General features: G+C 36.6%; 3 protein-coding genes across 3 annotated transcripts; all 3 read right to left on the bottom strand.

Annotated features, from left to right (window-relative positions):
- Window positions 1-345: 345 nt before the first annotated feature.
- Window positions 346-1836, bottom strand: LOC115961230 (cytochrome P450 704C1-like). Its single transcript, XM_031080243.1, has 6 exons — window positions 1799-1836; window positions 1676-1679; window positions 1535-1620; window positions 1198-1451; window positions 763-1064; window positions 346-534 (listed from the first exon to the last, which is right to left on the bottom strand). Exons 1-6 carry the CDS (start codon window positions 1834-1836, stop codon window positions 346-348), a joined length of 873 nt encoding a protein of 290 aa, XP_030936103.1.
- Window positions 1837-4331: 2495 nt separating this feature from the next.
- LOC115960688 (UDP-glycosyltransferase 88A1-like) lies at window positions 4332-5928 on the bottom strand. Its single transcript, XM_031079661.1, has one exon. It carries the CDS (start codon window positions 5883-5885, stop codon window positions 4458-4460), a length of 1428 nt encoding a protein of 475 aa, XP_030935521.1. The 5' UTR covers window positions 5886-5928; the 3' UTR covers window positions 4332-4457.
- Window positions 5929-14066: 8138 nt separating this feature from the next.
- LOC115959383 (UDP-glycosyltransferase 88A1-like) lies at window positions 14067-15645 on the bottom strand. Its single transcript, XM_031077745.1, has one exon. The coding sequence runs from the start codon at window positions 15565-15567 to the stop codon at window positions 14146-14148; it is 1422 nt and encodes a 473-aa protein (XP_030933605.1). The 5' UTR covers window positions 15568-15645; the 3' UTR covers window positions 14067-14145.
- Window positions 15646-24461: the final 8816 nt, after the last annotated feature.

The raw sequence follows: 24461 nt of genomic DNA on the forward strand, positions 1-24461 counted from the left end.
TATTTAATTTAAAAAGAGATGTTACCTATATGTTTATTATTTTCACTCAACCTGTTAATTGGGGGTAGAATATGGTGAAATGGTTGTTTACCTAATTGTTCTAGAAATAGAGTGCCTTGATAATTTGTACAGTTCTTTATTTATAATGGCAAGCTTAGACTCATTGATCATAGGATATATAATCACATAAAAAGTCTTACATCATTCTTTGTACATTACAATACACCTTTTCCCTTTTAGGGACTCTGGCAATAGAGAATTTCCATTAAACAAGGAATATTTTGAATAAAAAGAATCTATATAAATGTTAGATGGTATTTATTTCCACACTCATAAGATACCATGCTACTTTCCACACTTGTGGAAGGCTCCAATTTCGAGACCTCCATCTATGTGAAGATTAATTATTGTTCTGTAATTGACAGTTCTATTTTCGTTAGCCACTTTGAACTCGAAACAGCCTAACAGGACAGCCGAAAAGATCTTCATTTGCCTATAGGCAAACTCTTTTCCTACACAAATTTGTGGCCCCGCCTGTAAACCAGTAGAAATTTAATTTGGTTTCTCCAACAAGAAGACAACAGACTTTAACTTTCTACACTAGAGGTGACTTTGCATCAAAGGAAAATTGTATATATGTAATTTTGCAATAAATTTGTATAGGTACGTGTTTACGTTACTTCAAAGACAATTCAATGTTAGCCACAAAAATTAAAGCCTAAAGCATGAAAAAGTAGAAATGCAATATGTCCCAACACTAACCTGGAAGGCTGTGAACTTGAAAGGGCTCTCGGGCTGGAATATTCCTTCTTCATTGAGCCATCTCTCTGGTCTGAATTCCTCAGTTTCATCACCCCATATGAATTTCATCCTACCCATTGCATAAGGTTGGTAAGCCACTATATCTCCTTTGTTCACACTGTATCCATCTGGTAGAGTATCATCAGAAAAGCATATCTCTGCATCCTGTAAGCAAGGAAATTTAAGGTTTAGAATTACATTTGAGGGAATCATGTCAAATAAGTGGGAACCTACTAGGAAGCTGCTCTCAGACATTTGGGAAACTAATGGTGGCAATGTACATGTCCTTATTGGTTAACAACCAATGAATATGCAGTGTTACTTTGCAGTAAAAGGAAGAATATTGTGATTCTAGATATTGAAAAATTTTGGTGAACCCTTACTCTGGAACCACACACATGGTACATGTTGGTCTTAAAGAGGAAATAATGAAGAAAAGACATGCAGTGGGTTCCTTCACTTCTTTTGCAATTTTCGACTGCACAGCAGGATGCTTGCAGACCATGTAAATAAACCAAGCAATTGTGATTGCTGTTGTGTCTTTTCCAACTATGATGAAGTGAAGAATTATATCTCTTAAGTATGTTGGATCAGTTTCTGTCACTTGCAGAAACCTTGATAGAATGTCTTCTCTCTTCATCTGCATTGTGCATGATAACAAATTTATCTCATGGATGTACAAACTAATATGAAACAGGAACTTTTAGCTAAAGTCTACTCACATAAGATTCTGTCCTCTGAATTCTTCATTTGCTCAATCTTGTTGTGGATTAGTTTGAACACGAAATTGTTACTAATACAATGATGCCAATTTTGTGCCTACCATGATTACATACAATCACATCAAAGGATCTTAAGTGGATGATGTTAATACCAAGCTACAAGTAAAAATTTATAACAAAAAGCTCCTAAGACCAAAGATCCTTGGCAAGTTTATAGAAGGCTTACAACATTTTGTTTCTCTCTGATACTAACAATCTTTATAGGCTGGGATTACCTTTGCCACAACATCTCCCTAATTCTTATACACTCCATTGGGCATAGACATTAGATTTATATTTGATGACATTGTGAAGGGGTTTTTTAGATACGTTGGCAAACTGTGAGTTTTGCTTTGTCAATGTTCAGAGTTTTCACTGTTGTGAACATGATATCCTTTTTTGTGCAATAAATCTTTGATTACCTATCAAAAAAAGAATGAGTTTTGATTTGTTAATTTGTCAATTGTGGATTACTTTATAGGTTTTGGTTGATATTTTTTTAGGTAGAGATTTAACAAAGCAATGAACTATAGTGTTATAATTTTTTCAATGATATGGTTATGATTTAAAATGTTTTGGAGAGTTGCAAAGATATGTTTGATCCAAATTTCAAAAGGAGCTACTATGCTAATTATTACTCCCTATAAGATGCATTTAGATGTTATTTATGCTGCCACTTCCCCTATTGTTATATCACTAAATTATCCTTTAGACTTATTATATTCATAAATGCTCTTGACCGGTTTCTGTCTTTGAAAGAGACCCGAATAATGGTAGGTGGCCTCCTTTGCAAATCAAATTCTTTTCGAAGCTACCGGCCAAATTCCACTTTGGTGATAGAATAATGGCAAGTGGCCTCCTTTGCATGCTTTGAACGTGGTACATCTATTTTGTTGTGGGTCGCTTACATCAAAAGAAATGTAAAGGGTAGATTCTTCTTAAAAGATTCATCACAATAGCCACCTCTCTCTCTCTCTCTCTCTCTCTCTCTCTCTCTCAATAGTGGAAAGTGATGATTTTAGCAATTGTGTAAATTGGCATTATGTTGAATTTTCAATCCCATTAAGGTCTAGCATCTTTGTTTACTGGCAATGTTAGAATTTAGATATATCTTGGACATCAAGAATGATTAATATAATATATGAAAGATATTTGAATGAATGAGTATGAAGTTAACTATATTTGTGTTATTAATCGTATTGGAGTGTACTTATTTCAGTTATATATTTTTTAAATATGATCTCAAGCTCTTAGTTATCACAATATCTCAGTACATGTGATAGATTTTATTACTTTGTAAGTGATAGATTTTTTTAGTTTGGTATATAAATTATACCATGATATTGATATTTTTTTTCATATTAGGGAAGTTATCAATAGCTTTCCCGTGCATCGCACGGATTTGCGACTAATTTATATTAAAAAGGAAATAGTGTAAAACAAAAAGTGAATAGGATATAACAATCCTTGTGTTTTACCAAAAAAAGAAAAGAAAGGGGAAAAAAAATCCCCTTGTAGGATGGGTTTGACAGTTGCCATGATTTAAAAATCTTTTGTCTCACTCTCAACAGTTCCGATTTATGTTTCACCGGATCCAATATACTCCAATATACTATGTTTAATTATTTTACCATTTCAAACATTGGTTAATTTATAAGTCTAAGCACAATATTTTCACAACATTAATTTTTTTTTTTTCTTTTCTCATAAAAACTTTCTTTGACTGGATTCTTAATCAGTACCCTAAGGGTACTCGTTAGCATTTTCCATTAAAGAAAACAATAGTTAGAGAGAGAGTGAGAGGGGGAGGTGAGTGTGGGAGTCACTGCCAAGCTAGAAGAGAATTCAATATCCTTTGTTTTCCAAGTACATTTTGATTTTACCCGAATTAGTTTGAAATAAATGATCATAGCTCCCTCTAGAAATCTCCAAATTGCACAACATTTGATGCGTTAGAAACTAGAGATATAAAACTTGCCAATGGTATATGGTTGGTTTCCTAGTTAATTACCTTTACGTAGTATTTCAAAATGAAATTTGAAGTTAATGAAACATTATTGTGATGGCGCAAATGATTGTATTTGCTGGCACAGCTTTAAATAATCTTTTGTGCACCACTCCAAAAGCAAGAAAAAGAAAAAGAGTAGTTAGTATTTGTAACACACTTTACTGCATCCATACAAGTGTTTAATAACATTAAAAATCAGTGTTATTTGACACTTGTATGCATTCACTGTATATAATAAGTTTAAGTTATGTTAACAAATGTCCTTAAATATCCTTTGTTTTCCAAGTACATTTTGATTTTACCCGAATCAATTTGAAATAAATGATCATAGCTCCCTCTAGAAATCTCCAAATTGCACAACATTTGATGCGTTAGAAACTAGAGATATAAAACTTGCCAATGGTATATAGTTGGTTTCCTAGTTAATTACTTTTACGTAATATTCCAAAATGAAATTTGAAGTTAATGAAACAATATTGTGATGGCGCGAATGATTGTATTGGCTCGCACAGCTTTAAATAATCTTTTGTGCACCACTCCAAAAGCAAGAAAAAGAAAAAGAGTAGTGTTTATAACACACTTTAGTGTATCCATACAAATGTTTAATAGTGTTGAAAATCGGTGTTATTTGACACTTACATGCATTCACTGTATATAATAAGTTTGGATTATATTAACAGATGCCCTTAAAGTAATTGTTAATTAATCATAATAAAAAAAAATTGAACATCTTATTTATGAGAAACATAAAAAAACTGTCAATAATATTTATTATTTAATCATTCTTCCAATAAGTTTTACCAATAAGAAAATGATAAAATGATGTGGTTTTTTTGTTCTTTAATTACACGTAGTAAAGGCTAGATTAAGTTCCGCACAGATTCAACTCATTGCCGCTTCCACGACTCAACAAGTTTGGTTAATGCAACATGAGATGACCCTCCCTCACTCAGTGCAGCCTTAGCTCCATCTTTCATAGCAAGTGTTCGTTCCCTGATCTTGTTACCACTTTCCGAGTCCATCAACTCTCTAACTCGCTTCTCAACTTCTGTTGCACTCACAAACCCATCCTCCGATTCGTTCATCGACAAAGTAATCTTCACATCTTCCACCAACACCACTCTATTGAACCTTTGCTCTGCATAAAGAGGCCATGCCACCATTGGCACACCCGCACTCACAGCTTCCAACACCGAGTTCCATCCACAATGAGTCACAAACCCACCCACCGAGTCATGATTCAACACAGCCAGTTGTGGTGCCCATGACTTCACTACTAAGCCCCTCTCCTTGGTACGGTCCAAAAAACCCTCTGGAAGCAAAGAATCTAAATCTGGGTCAGTCTGAACTGAGATAGCCAAGCTATGTTTCTTACTAGGTGGATTTCGTACCACCCACAAGAACCTTTGGCCACTCCTCTCCAACCCTAAAGCTATTTCATTCAACTGTTCTATTGAGAACAAACCCAAACTTCCAAAGCATAAAAACACAACAGTTTGACTGGGCTGCGAGTCAAGCCACGTTAAGCACTCAGGCATGGCTTCACCTTCATTGTGATCACTTCTTACATTGTAAGTTGCTATCAATGGTCCTATGTGGTAAACACGTGGCGTGGGACCGTCCGGGACACATAGGCCATTTGATACTGCCTGAATAGCTTTTGGTTCCAACGATTCAAACGTGTTCACAATTATTCCTGCTGACTTAATCAAGCTGATAGTGCCGTCTAGAAAGCACTCGTAAGCCTTGTCATTACGGTCGCCTAATAGTTTTGCCAAATCCGAAGATGGTAATAATGGTGGTAGTCCAGGAATGTTAAGGAGGGTGTTGAGGTCTTTGAAATTCATGGTGGTGTTTTTGTGAATGGTGGGGAGATATAGTTTAAAATTAAGTGCAGCGGCGCCAGAAGTGGAGAAGTGGTAGGCGGGGATGTTGAGTTTGGCTGCAACAGAAAGAGCATTAAAGCAGAAAAAATCTATGATGAGCGCTTGGATGTTGTAGGTTTTGGATATAAAAAGGAGAGATTGGTGGACATAGGGATTGTTGAGGCGTATGAGCTCAAAGATAAGAGTTTCATGGTGGAGAGAGGTGGGGGGAGGAAGAGTAACACTTGGGAGACTGTGAAAGGTCATGTAGGGATTAGTGGCAGAGACAGAGGCTATGTATGGAGATGTGGAACCAGCATTGTAGGGTGCAGGGGCAATGAGTATGTGGATGGTGAGTAAAGGGTGGTATGTGTGTATTAGTTTGCCTAGCTCCACAATGGGAATCAAGTGGTCAATGGCTGGTGTTGGGTACAGAACTATTGCTTCCATAGCTGTCGAAATATTAGTATGGGAGTGTTTGCCAGTTTCTAAGTTCAATACTAATGGAGATGATCATAAGGAGCTTCAATGGGGTTTCTTTTTATAACTGCCCGGAGTACATAGCAGTGAAGCTCGTGTTAAAATGTAATTTGTAATTATCAAGTGGGTCACTGAGAGCATTCACATCTCAAAATGCCATCTTATTCTACTTTACCATCCTAAAAAATTACTTTATCAATTATACAATATCATTTTATAATATTTCAGCATCCCAATTTTTATTGTTCAATACAACATATTAAAATAACATTTCTACACAATAAAATAATATATTCTAAAATCACCATCATCTATAATACAATACATTAACTACAATGCATTTAATAAAAAGTAGGAAAGAGAAAATTAAATAATAATATGAGAGTTTACCATTCAGCTACAGTGCAATTCTACATGTAGAATTGCACTGTAACAGTATTGCAATTTTTTTTGCAATACTTGGCTTTTACAATTTCTGATGGAGTGGAGATTTTGGTCTTAAATGCTAAAAAATGCTTACATTCGGCATTTGGCAGTAGAGCATCTCCAACTGGAAATTCTATCATATCTTATTTTACCATCTCAAACAGTCACTTTATCAATTATACAATACAATTTTACAATACTCCCAGCATCCTAACTTTTATTTTCCTATTCTACTCATTAAAATAATATTTCTACACAACAAAATAATATATCCCACAATCACCATCATTTACAATACCACACATTATTTATTCTTTCTCTCAGTTTCTTTCTGTTCAAGAACCACAATCACCACCACCGCTACACTACACACACCTGATACCACCACCACCATCGGCAACCCATAATCTACTGTCAACACTAAAAAAAAAAATAAAATAAAATAAAAAAAAAACCCACGGTCAACCCCATTTAAAAAATAAATAAATCACTATTGGAGCCATCAGAGCTCCGATTCAAACCTTTGTTAAACCCATTCAAACCCATCGAAGCCATCACTAGCAAACCCACGCCACTGCACCTACTGCCCAAGCTGTTGTGCCACCAGACCCATGCCGCTGCATCCACTGACCACGCTTTTGCCCACCAAAATCACACCTATTGAAATCAACCCACCACCTCCCACCAATCTAAAACCCACTCTCACACAGATCACAACCCACTTGACCCACACAATCCACGCAACCAACACTAACCCATTGCGATCTCCATTGCTAACCACTGCAAAGCCACACAATCTTCACCTACAAACACAACAAAAATTTATGAAAACCGAATTACTCAATTCGCCGCTAGGAAGCTCGATTTTGTTGAAGCTAGAAGGAAGCAGATTCCCCTCTAGGAAGCTTGAAGGAAGTTGATTTTGTTGACCCATGCGGAGAAAGAAAAATGAAAGAGAGAGAGAGAGAGTTGACAAAGAAGGAAAACCGCAGAGAACCACCACCGCAGATCTTGCCGATCTAGAAACCCACCACGCTAACCTCCAACTCAACCGCGCCACCATGCCGATCAAAGAGACAAAGAGGATGATGACTGCTTGCGTTGCGTTTCCATTGGGTTGATGAGAGTTTAGCGTAGAGTGAAGGTAATGAGAAGAATCAGAGAGCAAGAGGAAGATGCAGTACAAATGGTTATCGATAACCAGCATGGGCCCATCAAGGAAGCGATGGTGCTAAGAGATTTCCGAACATTCCCTCAACTGTTTGAACGAGCTGCCCGCATGCAGAGGAGTATAAAAGATGGGTCTATCACTTTCCTCAGGAACTGTTCTAATGGGGGAGAGGGCAAGCCAAAGAATACCCTATAATAATTTTTAATTATACAATGTTGCTATAATACCATCCTACAAATAAGATGGTACTGTAGCAATATTGTAAAATTTTTTACAATTGGCACATTTTGCAAATCGGATTGGAGCAACATTTGAAAGTTGTGATGGTAAAATATCTCAACATATACAATATACCATTTGGGCCGTGGATGCTCTAAGTATTAACTAGGTGTCAACAATCTAGCAAGTGAAGAAATAATAGTCAGCAAAATAAAATTGAAGAAAGACACCTCTCATACTAGGTGTCATTCAAGAAGTAATTTCCATCAAACTCTAGAAGTATGTTGTGTAGTACTCTAGCAGGAAGTTGTGTAGTAATCTAGCTGACTTAATACATTTATAAATAGATGTTATGTGTAAATGAAAGCTATGGAACATCGGAAAAATAAAAAAGAAAGAGTTGTGCTGCAATACTCTATTCTTCTATCAGTACAAATATTTCCTAGAATTCTAACTACATTTTTAGCATATCTATAACTTCTCTACAAAAGTAAAACACTAAATTCTCCACCTAGCCATATAATTAAGAACTTGCACTCAACAGCTCGTTATGTTTTCGATCTAAAAATTTCGGTCATTATTTCTTGTTATAAATATTCCACCAAACTCACTGATGGGCAGGTAATGAGTGAGAGGTACGGTACAAGGATTGCTTGGTTAACTCATGAGCCAGCAATGCGTGGACTGTATGTATATCCAAGGTTACCACTTGTATGAAATATTAGTTGCACTCAACTGCTCGTTATGATTTCAATCTAAAAATTTCACTCATTATTTCTGGTTATAAATATTTCACGAAACTCACTGATGGGCAGTTAGTGAGTGAGAGGTACGGTACAAGGATTGTTTGGTTAACTCATGAGCCAGCAATGCGTGGACTGTATGTATATGCAAGGTTACCACCTGTATGAAATATTAGTTGGCCTCCCCCACCAAAATTGATGGTTTAATCAGTAACAGCTAGAACAAGAATTCTACAGTTTCATCATTCAAAAATGTTCATTTTCCACCATTTAAGGACAGAGGGGTCTGGGATTCAAACAATTATATGTGCATGGTTGGAACTTGGAAGATCTGTAACTGTGGGTTCAGAGGTCTATTGTACCTCCCCAAAAGCTCCTTCTACTTCAAGTATAGGTGTTTTTTCTTAGAACAGCGTCACTTTTATTACTAATGAAAACAAACAACAAAACAAAGAGAAACCAATCTAAGCTGGTCTTCCTCAGTTCATATTACAAGTTCATCTAGGTCAATATAGGAGAATTCTACATGTTTAAACTTTATGTAATTAGATTAATCTTTTGAATTTTTTGCTATTAGTTATGAATTGATTTTTTTTGTTTTTTTATTGCATAATTTTTATTTTATTTTTTTATTAATGAAGGCTAACATTTTCTGGATTACTTTTGCTTCTAATTTTGCCAGATGCTCCACATCAGGCTCCACACAATAACAAGAAAATGTAGCTTTTGAACAGTACCTCGCCCGAATTATTAAGGATTGTTCATCGCCAAACCAGACTAGAATCATTTTTTTATTTGTTCTCTCTCTCGTCCGCAGAAAAGAAAAATAACGTTGTGGGCTATGGCTTTCAACAACATCCCAGGTTTGAGATGATCTGTTCATTGATGGTGGTGGGGGTGGGTTACGCTCGGAGATCATGGATTCGAGCTAGAGATGGAAGATCTGCAGTTTGCAGATCTTTTGGTTGAGCCTGATGTAGTTGTGTGTGAATAATAGATTAGTTAAAGTAACAAAAATGATTAAATTTGACTAAAATATGATGAGGTTGCTCAGATTTAGTCTTTTATTAGAGATGGAAATTAGGGAAAGTTCATTCTAAAATTATTGGCTGAAAAAATATACATTTACCCCAAATATAGATAACCTGTGCAATCTTATGGCATGATTTTGGATTTAACAAGCTCTTCTCTCAACCACGTTTAAACCCATGCTGGTCATGGCTAAGCTCAACCCATTTGTCAATGAAAATATTATTAATTAAGAAAATGGAAATATTAACGAATGGGTGTAAGGGCATTAGTTTATTAATCATTTTTTAAAAATATTTTATAGAAAAACAACATAGTAATTAATTTTTTTTTAAAGTTTTTTTTTTTTTATATTTTTCATAAATATAATGTCATAACTCTTCTAATATGATTTATTAACAACTAATCTTAAGGCAACCATTAACATGACCCACTATTTAATAACAAAAACAGGCGCTCAATATTCAAAAGAAAAAAAATTAAAAACAAAGACAATGTGGGTGCAATCATAGTAAAAAAAAAAAAGTTAATTAATCATTGTAGTATATATTGCTACTCATGTGTGGGCGAAATTGCTTCATGGGATTCTACGGAGCTCCTAAAGTGGCCAACAAGGAAGATTCTTGGTCAGTGCTTTGCCATCTTGCATCTCAGTTTAACTTACAGTGGGTGTGTATCAACGATTTTAATGAGATCGCCAAAGTCGAAGAGAAATCAGGAGGAGCTATTCAGCCTGAAAAACAAATGCAGGACTTCAGAGATTGTCAAGATTTCTACGGGTTAAAGGACTTGGGTTATATAGGTTTGCCATTTACTTGGTGCAACAAGCTTTCGATGGTGATCTTATATGGGTTCGGTTAGACAGAGCTCTTGCCTCAGCTGATTGGATCCTGAAATTCCCTTCAAGTCATCTTCACCACTTGCAAGGTTTGTCTTCTGATCGTAAGCCTTTATGGTTAGCCTCTAATGTTGTTAATACGCGTTTTTATCCAGCTCAGAAACCTTTTCGGTTTGAAGCCATGTGGCTTAAAGATGACCCCGATGCGAAGATGTGGTCCATTCGGCATGGGATAGGTGCTTGGAGGGGGATGCTATGGGTAAAGTGCTAACAAAGGTAGCTGATTGCCAAAATCAGTTGAAACTCTAGGATAAATCCATCTTTGGCAATATTCGCATTGAACTAGCATGAAAGAGAAAACAATTGTTGAAGGCAGAAGGTGAATCAATGGGTGGAAGGGGGCATATTCGGGTTAAAGCACTCACTGATGAAATCCAGAAATTGATGGACAATAAGGAAGTTATGTGGCATCAACGAACAAAAAATGATTGGCTCAAGTATGAGGACCAAAACATTAAATACTTCCATTGCTATGCAATGGAGAGGAATAAAAGGAATTTCATTTCGAGATTAGAGAATGAGCAGGGTAGCTGGGCGGAAGGGGAAGATCAGATTGGGGCATTACTTACAAGGTACTATTCCTCTTTATTTACTTCGCCAAATCCCACACAGTTGGACCCTATGTTAAATGTGGTTGAGACAAGGGTATCAGCCGATATGAATGATGAGTTGCTTAAGCCTTATGTAGAGGCAGAGGTGCAGCTTGCTCTTAAGCAAATGGATGCGAATACAGCTCCAGGGCAGGATGGCCTTCCACCACTCTTCTATAAGTAGTTTTGGGGAAAAATTGGTCGGGAAGTCACAGAAGTGGTGTTATCAGTCCTAAATACAAGTACTATCCCTACCAACCTTAACCACACTTTCATTACCTCGATTCCAAAAATTCAGAGTCCTAGAAAAGTCTCCAAGTACAGGCCCATTAGTCTAAGTAATGTTCTGTATAAGTTGATAGCATGTCAGAAAGACTAATCACAGAAAATATCCTTATTGCTCACGAGACGCTGCATTACCTAAAAGAAAGAAGAACAGGAAAGATGGGTTACATGGCCTTGAAACTTGATATGAGTAAGCCCTATGATCGCGTTGAATGGGTTTACTTGGAGAGGATTATGGAGAAGATGGGATTTAGCCGAAGGTGGATAAATCTGATTTCTATGTGTATCAGGTCTGTTACATACTTGGTTATGCTTAATGGTCAACCTCATGGTTTGATAACCCCAACAAGGTGACCTATTATCGCCTTATTTGGTTTTATTGGTGACAAAAGGTCTAAATGTTTTATTCAAACAAGCTGAGAGTGGTGGTGAAATTAGGGGAGTGTCTTTGTGCCCAGCAGGTCCTAGAATTTCCCACTTGTTGTTTGCTAATGACAGTTTGGTCTTTTGTAGAGTTACAGTCTCCGAGTGTGTGAAGATTCAATCTCTCCTTTATCTTTATGAACAAGCTACAGGTCAGTCCATTAATAGAGGAAAGACAAACGTTTTCTTCAACTCTAACACTCAACCACATACCCAGGATGTTATCACTAATTTCTTGGGTATTCTGACAACCCAAAGTTATTAGTATTACCTCAATCTGCCTTCCCTGGTTGGACTAGTGAAGAAGAAGTCTTTTAGTCTTATAAAGGAGAGAATATGGAAAAAAATTGAAGGGTTGGAAGGAGAAGTTATTATCATAAGCGGGTTGTGAAATTATTGTCAAGGCAGTTATCCAAGCAATCCCCACTTTATATCGTGTCCTATTTCAAGTTACCAAAAGAGCTTATTAATGATATTGAGACCCTCATTAGGAAGTTTTGGTGGGGATATAGAGGTGAGCAAAGGAAAATTCATTGGTTTGGCAGGGAGAAGATGTGTCAGCCTAAATGTGAGGGAGGTATGGGGTTTATAGAACTAGGGAATTTTAATGATTTGCTTTTGGCTAAGCAAACCTAGCGCCTAGCTAATAATGAAGAGAGTCTATTTCATAAAGTTTTCAAGGCGAAGTTTTTCCCAAATTGTTCTATCATGGAGTGTGCGAACTTGAATAAAGGATCTTATAAGTGGAGGAGTATCATTAATGCTAAACATGTTATCAAATTGGGAAGGGTGTGGAGAGTTGGAAATGGTGAATATATCCAGATTCGAGGTGATAGATGGCTGCCCCAAATTTCAAGTGCCAAAGTCCTATTTCCAGTCACAGGGCTGGCTTTGGATGAAAGGGTTTGTGATATTATAGATCAAGATTCACACACGTGGAGAGCTGGTTTGATTGAGCGGATTCCAATTACAATTTCAGCAACTATGGTTGAAGCTTTAGCATGCCGAAGGGCTTTGAATTTTGCAAAGGAGCTGAATTTAATGGATACTGTGTTCAAAGGAGATGCAGAACAAATTATAAAAGCTCTGCTAGCCAAAGAGATGCCTCAGCCTGAGTATGGACATGTTTTACAAGACTCTCTTGTTTTAGCTTCTGAATTTCGGATTTGTATGTTTACCCCATGTTAAGCGTCAAAGCAACTCGGTTGCTCATTTTCTTGCTAGACATTCTAAATCAGGTAACGAGTTACAGGTTTGGTTGGGCTCTATACCTGACGATCTAGCTCCCCTTGTTACAAGGGATGTTTTGTAATTTTCTTTCTTTGAAATTTTACTTGGCCCCTAGGTCTGGTTTCTCAACAAAAAAAAAAAAGTGTGGGCGAAATTGTAGTAAAAGACAACATTCTTTTTTCTTTTCTTTTTTTTTTAATAAACAAACCATGACCATTCCAAAAGGAAGAAATAGAAAGAAGATAAAAAATGACGTGCTTTTTTCTTGTTCTTTTAGGCTGTGTTTGTTTTGGGTGAAAATCACTTCTGGAAATACTTTTCCGTAAATGTGGGTGTTTGGTTGTGCATGGAAAATAAATTTTCTGGAAATGCTTTTCAGTTGACCGTGTGTTGGGGTGTAAAATGATTTCCTTTTTTATTTTACCTTCAAATATCATTTTCCAAAAAACAAAGAGAGAGCTGAGTGAGAGTGAGATCGCGCCCGCGCGCAAAGAGAGAGAGAGGAAGAAGAGAGAGGGAGAGAGCACACCCCTCCGGCCAACCAAGCTCTGGCCAGAGAGATCGAACCAGAGCCCAAAGCCCTTTGACTTCAACTTTGAATCGCACCCTTCGACTTCGCCGTTCGACTTCGACTTCGAATCGCACCCAGATCGCAACCTTCGACTTCGCCAGTGAACCCAAAGCCCTTCGACTTCGCACCCTTCGACTTCGACTTCGACTTCGAATCGCATCTAGATCGCACCCTTCGACTTCGCCGGCGAACCCAGAGCCCAAATCACGCATTCGACTTCGCTGAGATTGCACCCCAGGATCGCACTGAGACGGCACCAATCACACCGATCGCACTGAGATCGCAATTGAGAAATGGTTGGGTTTTGATGAATTTGACCGGATTTGATGAATTTTTTTTCGTTGGGTTTTGTTTCTGTATTTATCTATTGAGAAATGGTATTACATATTTGTTTGAAAGCTGAGAAAATGTGAGGAACAAGAAGAAAATGTGTTTTCTATATTATTTTCAGTAACACAACCAAACACCATAAAATATTTTCCAAAACATTTTTTGGAATGCAACCAAACACTTGGAAATATTTTCCTTTCCCAAAAATAGCATTTCCAAAAAATATTTACACGGCATTATAGTTTTATTACACGTAGTAAAAGGCTAGATCATTTCCCACGACATGAACGAGGTTGGATTTGAACTCACTGTCTGTCACTTCCACGACTCAACGAGTTTGGTCAATGCAACGCTAGATGACCCGCCCTCACTCAGTGCAGCCTCAGCTCCATCTTTCATTGCAAGTGTTCGTTCCCTTATCCAGTTACCACTTTCCGAGTCCATCAACTCTCTAACTCGCTTCTCCACCTCTGTTGCACTCACAAACCCATCCTCTGACTCGTCCATCGACAAAGCAATCTTCAAATCTTCCACCAACACCACCCTGTTGAACCTTTGCTCAGCGTAAAGAGGCCACGCCACCATTGGCACCCCCGCACACACAGCTTCCAACACCGAGTTCCATCCACAATGAGTCACAAACCCACCCACCGAGTCGTGATTCAACACAGCCATTTGTGGTGCCCATGACTTCACTACGAAGCCTCTCTCTTTGGTACGGTCCAAAAAACCTTCCGGAAGCAAAGAATCTAAATCTGGGTCACGTTGAGCTGACACAGCCAAGCCATGTTTCTCACTCGGAGGATTTCGTACCACCCATAAGAACCTTTGGTCACTATTTTCCAATCCTAAAGCTATCTCCTTTAGTTGTTCTATAGAGAACAAACCCAAGCTTCCGAAGCATAAAAACACAACACTTTGACTCGGTTGCGTGTCAAGCCAGGACAAACACTCGGGCACGGCTTCACCTTCATTTTGAGTCCCACTTCTTTCGTTATTTTTTGCTATCAATGGTCCTATGCAGTAAATAGGTGGGGTTGGACCGTCTGGTACGCATAGCCCCTCTGATACTGCTTGAATAGCTTTTGGTTCCAATGATTCAAAGGTGTTGGAAATTATTCCTGCAGACTTAGCCATGGTGATTGTGCAGTCTAAAACGAACTCATAGGCCTTATCGTTACGGTCAAGAAATGGTTTTGGCATATCTGAAGATGGTATTGGGGCTACTCCAGGAATGAAAAGGAGGGTGTTAAGGTCTTTCAAACTTTTTGTGGTGTTTTTGTGAACGATGGGGTGGTATAGAAAATAGCTGAGAGCAGCAGCGCCTGAAGTGAAAAAGAAATAGCCAGGGAGGTTGAGATTGGAAGCAACAGAGAGAGTACAGGAGCAAAAGAAGTCCATGATGAGAGCTTTGACGTTGTGGGTTTTGGAGATAGATAGGAGAGATTGGTGGACATTGGGATTGTTGAGGCGAATGAGCTCAAAGATGAGAGTTTCATGGTGAGAAGAAGCGGTGGGAGGGAGAGTAACACTGGGGAGATTGTGAAAAGTGATGGAAGGAGTGGTGGAAGAGACAGAGGATATGTATGGAGCTGTGGAATCAGCGTTGTAAGGTGCAGGGCAGATGAGTATGTGAATGGTGAGTGAAGGGTGGTGTGTGAGTATTAGTTTGCCTAGCTCTACCATGGAAATCAAGTGGCCTATGGCTGGTATTGGGTACAGAACTATTGCTTCCATGGCTGTTTGAGTATTGTGTGTGTGCGCGCGTGTGTGTGACAATGTGTGTCTATTCAATTTAAATGAAAGATTGCTGATCCTTGAGGCCTATCTTATAGAGTAGGGGAAAAGTATATCTTATAAAGTGGTATTTATATTACCAAAGGTCTGGATCAAAGATTCCTAGACTGGTAGCTGAGTTAGAATAACCAATAAAGTTCATGCTTGATTTTTTTTTTTTTTTTAATTATATCGTATGTGGACTAATCAATTTCATAGTACGTGCAACGATAGCAAGTAAACTACCTAATACTACATATATCATTAGGGTAAATTTGATTGGGAGTATTGAAAAGTAGAATGGTAGAAAAAGGTGGAATGATAGAAAAGTATTAAAATATGAAAGATTTAGCTTTTTCTCAATGTGTGTTTGGTTGGAGGGATGAAAAAGTAGAGAGATGAAAATTTATTTGGTTGTAAAAAAAAAAAAAAAGTAAGAGGATAGAAAATGTAGTTTATATAAATTTACTATTATGTCCTTAGTACATAATATATAAAATATAATTTCTTTGTACTCATTAAAAAAGAAGAAAATATTAACTATTAATAATTGAAATTAATAAAATAACATTATATATAACATAATATATTAATTATTATTATATTTACCCATCATAGTATTTTCCTTTATTATTATATATAATATAATATACTATTATATATGATATATTAGTGGATCAAAAAAGAAAAAAAAAAAAAAAAAAAAAAAAAAAAAAACCTACTTGCCAAGAAAGAACAAATTGGCGAAAAATCTTGAGACCTGCCTCTCACATGCAAGTAGACCCCACACGTGTGGGGCCCACCTGCTTGTGAGAGGATGGTCTCATGCGCCTAGCGTATGAGATACCAATTCCAAAACTGGAGATCCACATGTTGTTTGATACTTTGATTGTTTCATGTGATTGTAGTTGTGAAGAAACAAAAGAAAAGCAATTGAGACACCACACACGTGCACATGGTTGACACTACAATTTTCTTTCCATTATTTTCCATTCGTCGAAGAATCAGTACTTAAACTACTTAAGCTCTTTCCAAACGGTAATTACATGCTTTATTTGTTCATTGACCAAAGCGGTAGGCATGCTTCATTTGTTCATTGACCAAAGCGGTAGGCTGTGTTAGTATATTACTGATTGAGAGTGATTTAAGGTTCTTTTCAACGACATTTACTACGTACCTAATTGGACAGGGCCAGCTGCACATGATTGTGAGTTGTGACTAAACAAAAGTTTTAATAACAAATGAGCGTCATTTGTGACAAAAGTTGGTTGCACCACAAAAAGTTGTGCACGTATATTTTCTACCCAAAAAATTTGCCCTGGATTGTGTTTGTAACGTCCGATATGAAGTCGCGCGGCATCAGCCATTTGCCGGACAATAATTCTAACAAAAAAGATAAATGTTAAAAAAAAAAAAAAAAAAAAAAAAAAGCACAACATTTTCATACAATTGATTGTGATTGATGTAAAAAAAAAAAGTAAATTTATATAAAAGTAATGAGCAACCAATTCCTTGTACACATTTCAAAAATTGTGAACTAAAGAGGAGATTTTCTTTTAAACAAAAAGAAGAGGTTATTATTCTGTTTTCTGATATATATATAATAAAAATAAAAAAGAGGATATATATTGATAATTTTATAAACTAATTTAGTCTTTAATGAATTAATTATATAACACTTATATTTAATTATCGTGACCTGGTATTTATGAGAATTACTAATAACACTTAGATTATTTTTCCACATTTTCTCCCTAAATTAATAGTTATAGATTATAGTAAACATTGATAAACATCTTATTGAGTGAAAAGTAAACTTCATTAAAAATAATAATAACTTGATAAATGTAATTAGTTTAGGAAAAAAAATGCAATGAAAAACTTATTCCAAGTGTCATATCAAGAATTCTAAAATCTGAATAAATATAAGTGAGAATTGACATTTATTAACTAGAACGTGGGAGCGAGTTAAAATTCAAGTGTTTAATTGAAATTGAAATTTTAAATTGTTGATAGGTATTTTTGAATTGTTGATAGGTATTGTAAATTTGTAATTCTCGAGAATAATTAAATAAATAAAAACCATTTTTTTATGAATTCTCATAAATTATCAATTCTCATCATGAATTCCTGCGTAACAAACACAACACAAAACATCCTAAAGGCATTGAAAAGAATTTGTACCACTATCAAATGGTATCTATGTCCAAATGACTCATAGAAATAGTCCAAACCCCAATGAAAATATTTTTCCATCGAACGTCTTTCATAATAAACATGAGTCTTTAATGGACAAAACTTAGGTACAAAATAAGCCCAAAGTTCACCTATTAGAACGATAGACTGTCTCCCATAGGCCATAGTGACAATCTAGATATAAAGTTGGCCTCGGAACCATATACATATATCATGTATCATACTTGGGTTCTAAGGAGATGAAACCACCAAATGAATGATATTTATAGTATTATGAATTGGTACGATTTATCATTTATGTCGCTTAGATAGTTAGGTGGTTTGTAATAAGGGAAAAGTAAGACACGGTGTGTAGCAAACATTAACATCCCCTTTGTATTTTACCCAAAAAAGTTTTTTTTTCTCTTTTTTCTTTTTTTCTTTTTTTTTTAAATCCCCTTGTAGGTTTGATGGGTTGATTGGCGAGTATTGTGGGTTTAACTTTTAAGGGACTGTTACTATGATTTATTTAAAAATCTTTTATCCCACTCTCAAAGTTCGAATTTATGTTTCACCAAATCCAATATACCATGTTTAAATTTTCTACCACTTCAAATATTGGTTAATTTAAATTTTTTTACCACTTCAAACATTAGTTAATTTATAAGTCTAAGCATAATATTTTCACAATATTGATTGAGTGTGGTACTCCCTATATTCATCAATTTGTAAAATGATTACACAAATTTAATTAGTTTTTGTGCTATATTGCAATTCATAAAAGGAAGGCTCGTGCATGTTGTCATTGTCCCCCACCTATTTAAATCCTACTTGTGCATGGTGTGTGACTGCCCTAGCAGTAGTTGGACTTGCCACTACACACCAGAGCAATAATGTAACCTGTCACTACTGATTTAGCCCACAACTCTAAGGATCCATTTGGTTAGAGGGGGTAGAAAAATAGGAATATAGAAAATGTTTAATTTTCCCTCGTGCGTGTTTAGTTTGCAGGATGGAAAAGTGGAAAAATGGAAAACTCTTTTATTTGGTTGAGAGGATGGAAAATAAAATTTGTATAAATTTACAATTATGTCCTTATTAAATAAAACAAAAAAAGTACTCATTTTTTTAATTAAAAATTTGTATGGTATATTGTACTTCCACTTTTTTTTTAAGTCGAAGAACCTAAAACTTTTTTATTAAAAAAAAAAAAAACCAACTAAGCATTGAGGAAAATAAAAAAAAATAATAAAAGCATGTAAGAAAAGAAAAAAAAAAAAAAAAAAAGAAAAAAAAAAAAAAAAAAAAAAAAAAAAAAAAAAAAAAAAAAAACGAATGAACTTAGAAATAGAAAAAGACAAAAGCAAAGACCAAAGGCCAAAGAGGAAAGGATAGAAAAATTCATAATATATGAACGCTAGATGGGGCAATTTTGTCCAAAGTATGAGCAAGCATTTTCTTTCCAGTTTTCCTCTCGAATTGGGAGGATTAAATTTGTGTGGGCCAGAGAAAAAACTTTCAAATCCCACCAATTTTCTCTCCCTTCCTATGAAGCACGGGTGCGTTTTGAGACTCGGGTAAGGGTGCGGGTGCGGATGCGGGACTCGGCGATTAAAAAATTATTAAAAATATTTTTATTTATATTTTCTATATATTTTTATTATTAAAATATTCTTAAAAAACACATTAATATACTTGATTCACAAAACTACCAAAAAAAAAAAAAACTACCACTGTCAAATTTTTCGTATAAAAAAAAAAACCACTATCAAATTTAAATCTAGCAATAAAATATTATTCTTAAAGTCGTAGTACTGTAGTAGCAGTGGTGGTACTGTATAGTCTGTAATACACTAATATAATATCAATAAAGATAAAAACTAAATATAATAATTAATAAATATATCAATTTATGTGGTCTGTGGTGATACACGAGGTCTGGCGTTTTTTAATAAGCATATATTACTTTCCATCTTTAACCCAACGGAGAAAGACTTCAATAAAGTTCAAACAAAGAGATCATCTCAGCCAAAAAAAAAAAAGAAAAAAAAAAGGGAAAGCAACACAGTGAGAAAAAGCGAGTCTTCCACCGGTTTAGAGAGATCCGATCGCTGGTCATCAAATGGAGGCAGCAGCGGACGACAACACCGACAAGGACAACAGCAGATATTATCAGAGATTTGACTGAGCTGAGGAGTGCGGTGGCCGACGAGGGAGAGAGGTGATCTCAGGTGAGGGAGGGTCTGAACTCTGAAGGGAGTCGGCCCGATTTGGGCCGCGTCGGCGCCGATTTCAGCCGCGTCGGCCCGATTCAGGAGCTGCCACGTGGCGGGACGCGGCACGACGCGGCACGGACGCGCGGTCTGCGGCGTCCCTCCCGCGTCGCCGCGTCGGACGCGGGTGCGCTAGGCTAGATGCCGCGTCCGTGCATCCCAGCTCCCTTCTCACTTTCTAATCAAACACACCCGTTACTCATTTTCTTTTCTCTATTTACTATCCACCTTGTTTTTACTTTTTACCCTAAATAAACATATCCTAAGACTCAAAGGCGCGATGGTTCACAAAAGATTGCTATTTTTTTTTTTTTTTGGAGATAAAAGATAGAAATTTATTAATATAGAAGTATACAAACAAAACAAAAAACAGTATCCTGACACAATCCAGGGAAATTGCAATTACAAAGACAAGGAAAGAGAAGTCATCCAAGGTTATAAATAGTCATGTGCTGAAAAACAATTAAAAGAAAAACATCATGAATAGCATATTTATGCAGCAAGCATTAGTAGCATATTTATGCAGCAAGCATTAGTAGTATATTTATGCAGCACCCATGAACAGCATGTCTGTGCAGTAGGCATCTTTTGTGCAGCAGCCAGCCTCTGATACTCCTCCAATAGACTAGGTAGCTCCATCATGTATAGACTTGGGATGTACCTGTAACCTCTTTTCATTAGTAGCATATTTATGCAACAACCTTGAAGAGCATACTTACAGCAGCCAACCTCTGTGCAGCAGTCAGCCTCTGATACTCCTCCAATAAACCGATAGCTCCATCATGTATATACTTGGGTTGTACTTGGAATCTCTCAAAATAAAATTTGTTTCTAGCATTCCATATAGCCCACACAGTGACAGCCCATTTTTCTAGATCCAATTGTGGAAGTTTATCTATCAAGTAGCAGAACAACCAAAAAAACTCCTGAACATTGTTATAGACAGTTTTTGGATCCTTCCTCTACATAAAGCCCACACATTCCTTGCAAATGGGCATTCCCACAAAATATGAGCAACTGACTCAGTTTTCTGGCAGCAACATTCACACCGCAGATCGATATGTATCTGTCGATGATGTAAATTGGCTCTAGTAGGAAGGATATTTGAACATGCTCACCAAATAAATGTTCGGACCTTTGGGGGTACATTCAAAGACCAGATTTTTTCCAAATTTTACGCTGAGATCCCACTCTCGAATATTCAACCCGTGACTGATTCTTTAACCGCTGGGCAATCTGAAATACAGATTTGACAGTGAAAGTTTGGGACTGATTCTCCTTCCAAACCAACTTATCACGTACTAATACACTTGACAAAGGAATTTGCAGAATCTCTATACGTGTCTTGTGAGCAAAAAGATCAAAAATTTTCTCCCTATCCCACTGCCCAGAGACACTATCAATCAATTCCTTCACATACAAATTTGGTCGATCTTCCCCTGGGAAAATTGGTCTATGTGACAACCATTTGTGAGTGGAAACTTTTATACGGCTCCCATCTCCCACCTTCCATTTTGAACCTTCAAAGATGACATCCCTTGCTGCCAATAGGCTTCGCCAAACAAAAAATGAGTTGCTACCCACCTCTGCATCCATAAAAGAAAATTTTGGGAAATATCTTGATTTATACACTCGATAGAATAAAGAGTGGGTATCGTGAACCAACCTTCAAGCATGTTTAGTGAGCATGACTAAATTAAAAGCTTGGATATCTCTAAATCTCACACCTCCTCTATCCTTTGAAGTACATAATTTCTTCCAATTGATCCAGTGAATTTTCTTCTCATCTTTGGTCTGACCCCACCAATATTTTGCCAAAATAGAATTTATAGAATCACAAAGAGCCTTCGGGATTTTGAAAATACTCATGGAGTATGTGGGAATAGCTTGTGCAACTGTTTTGATTAGGAGTTCACGTTCTACTTTGGAAATATATTTTTCCTTCCATCCTAACACTCTTTTTGTAATCTTCTCTCTAAGATCCTTAAAGGTGTTTACTTTTGATTTCCCCCCAATCATAGGTAACCCTAGATATTTCTCACAATTCTCCATAATTCTTCCACCCAACAAATTCTGTATATCCTACTTAACTTTAGCTTTTGTGTTTCTACTAAAAAAGATAGATGTTTTCTGTCTATTTATGGCTTGGCCTAAAGCCGATTCATAACACCCAAGCAGATTCATGATATGTTGACATTCCTCCCTAGTTGCTTGGCAGAAAATAAATCTATCATTAGCAAATAAAAGGTGAGAGATACATACTCCATTTGCACATGATAAAACACCAATGCAAGCTTTGTGATTACATTGCCTTTATAATCAATGAAGAGAGACCTTCTGCACATAAAAGAAACAGGCATGGGGATAATAGATCTCCTTGTCTAACACCCCGAGATGGAGAGATGTACCCTTGAGGTTCTCCATTTATAAGCACAGAGTATGATGCAGTACAAACTGTCTCCATTGCTAGGTTGACCCATCTAGCATCAATGCCCAATTTCAGCATAATTTGTCGAAGGAAATCCCATTCAACACGATCATAAGCCTTGCTGATATCCAATCTAACATCCATTTGCCCTTTCTTTCCCATTCTTTTGTGTAATACTTCAAACGCTACAGTAGTGTTATCAGTAATTAACCGATTTGGAACAAAAGCACTCTGTGAATCATATATAACATTAGGCAGAATAGTTTTAAGCCGATTGGCTAAAACTTTGGAAACAATTCTAGATACAACATTGCTAAGGCTAATAGGGCGATAATCAGAGACATTTTTAGGGTAATTTTTTTTGGTATAAAAACAATATGGGTATAGTTTATCTTATGTAGCATGTGGCCAAAATTAAGAACAAATAACACTGCATCAGTTACATCTCTACCAATTATATGCCAGTATTTTTGGAAAAAGAAAGGGGGCATACCATCAAGTCCAGGTGATTTGGAAGGATGCGTGTGGAATAAAGCCTGTTTGACCTCATTTGATGTGTAAGGTAGAAGAAGCGTGTTGTTCATGTCAAGGGTGACCACTTTATCTACCATGTCCAATACAGGTTCCATAGCATTCGAACTAGCAGAGGTGAATAGATTCTGAAAATAATTCTCAGCCTCCCGTACAATATCACTTTCAAAAGTGCACCATCGGCCAAATTCATCCATACCTCTAACTTGCTCTCTGATGAAAATACTTGGTATTCTTATCCCCAGGAGGTAACCAAATTGATCTAGACCTCTGCCTCCGAAAGACCTCTTCGTGAAATAGTAAGGCATTAATCTCTTCCTTTATATTCTTGATGGCATCAATATTTTCAGCACTATTTAATGCTAAGTCTCTCTAATTCTGTTTTTTTCACATCAAGTTTTGTCTTTGAATTGCCCATGTTTCTACTCCACCCCACCAATGCCATCTTGTACTTCTTAATTTTTTCGAACAATCTGTACATTGGACTATCCATGGATATTTCACCATTCCAACTTTCCAAAATAACTGCTTCACAATCCAAGTGAGATGCCCATTTTTCTTTAAACCATTTAGGGATCTTTTTCCTGCGAGCTGCATGTACATCAACCTAAGTTGTGAGCATTATAGGGTCATGATCTGAGTATGAAGCTTGAAGATGGACTACTCTACTACGTGGAAATAGCTCTCTCCATTCAATTGTAGCACAAGCTCGATCCAATCTTTCTTGAATAAAAGCATCTCCATGCCGTCCATTCCTCCATGTGAAATTATTTCCTTGAAATCCGAGATCAACTAAACCACAATAGAGTAGAACACTCTGAAATTCTTCCATGCAACGATTGGGTTTAGGGATTTGACCTTGCTTCTCATCAAAATTTAGTATTGCATTATAATCCCCAATACATACCCATGGGAGAGACCCTCTTAATTGCAGATATCGCAAGTATTCCCAAGATTCTTGTTTTCGGTGTTCCTCCGGTCAGCCATAAAAACCAGTAAGTCTCCATGGCAGATTTGAATCATTCATAATATGTATATCTATGTGATTGAGAGAGTAAGTTTGAATATGTAAATCAACTTCTTCTAGTTATGCCTACTTGTACTAAGAAGACAACGAAAACTTGCTATGAAAGATGAAGCCAAAGCTGCAGGAAAGAGAGTGGGTTGTTTGGTGTTGCATTAACCAAACTCGTTGGGTCGACGAAGCAGCAATGAGTTGAATTTGACCTTAACCATGGCGTGGCACGGAATCTAGTGTTTACCACATGTAATAAAAGAAAGAAAAAAAAGCGCATCATCTTATCACTTTCTTTTTCTTCTCTTTGGAATAATCTAGATTCATTGAATGTTGTCTTCTACTACAATTACAATTACAGTAATAGCAATCTTTTGGTACTTTTTCTTCCCCTTTTGATAGTAGCGCTTTTTCTCAACTAGGGTGAGATTTT

This window comes from Quercus lobata, chromosome 9, assembly GCF_001633185.2.
Source record: "Quercus lobata isolate SW786 chromosome 9, ValleyOak3.0 Primary Assembly, whole genome shotgun sequence".
Classification (NCBI taxonomy): domain Eukaryota; kingdom Viridiplantae; phylum Streptophyta; class Magnoliopsida; order Fagales; family Fagaceae; genus Quercus; species Quercus lobata.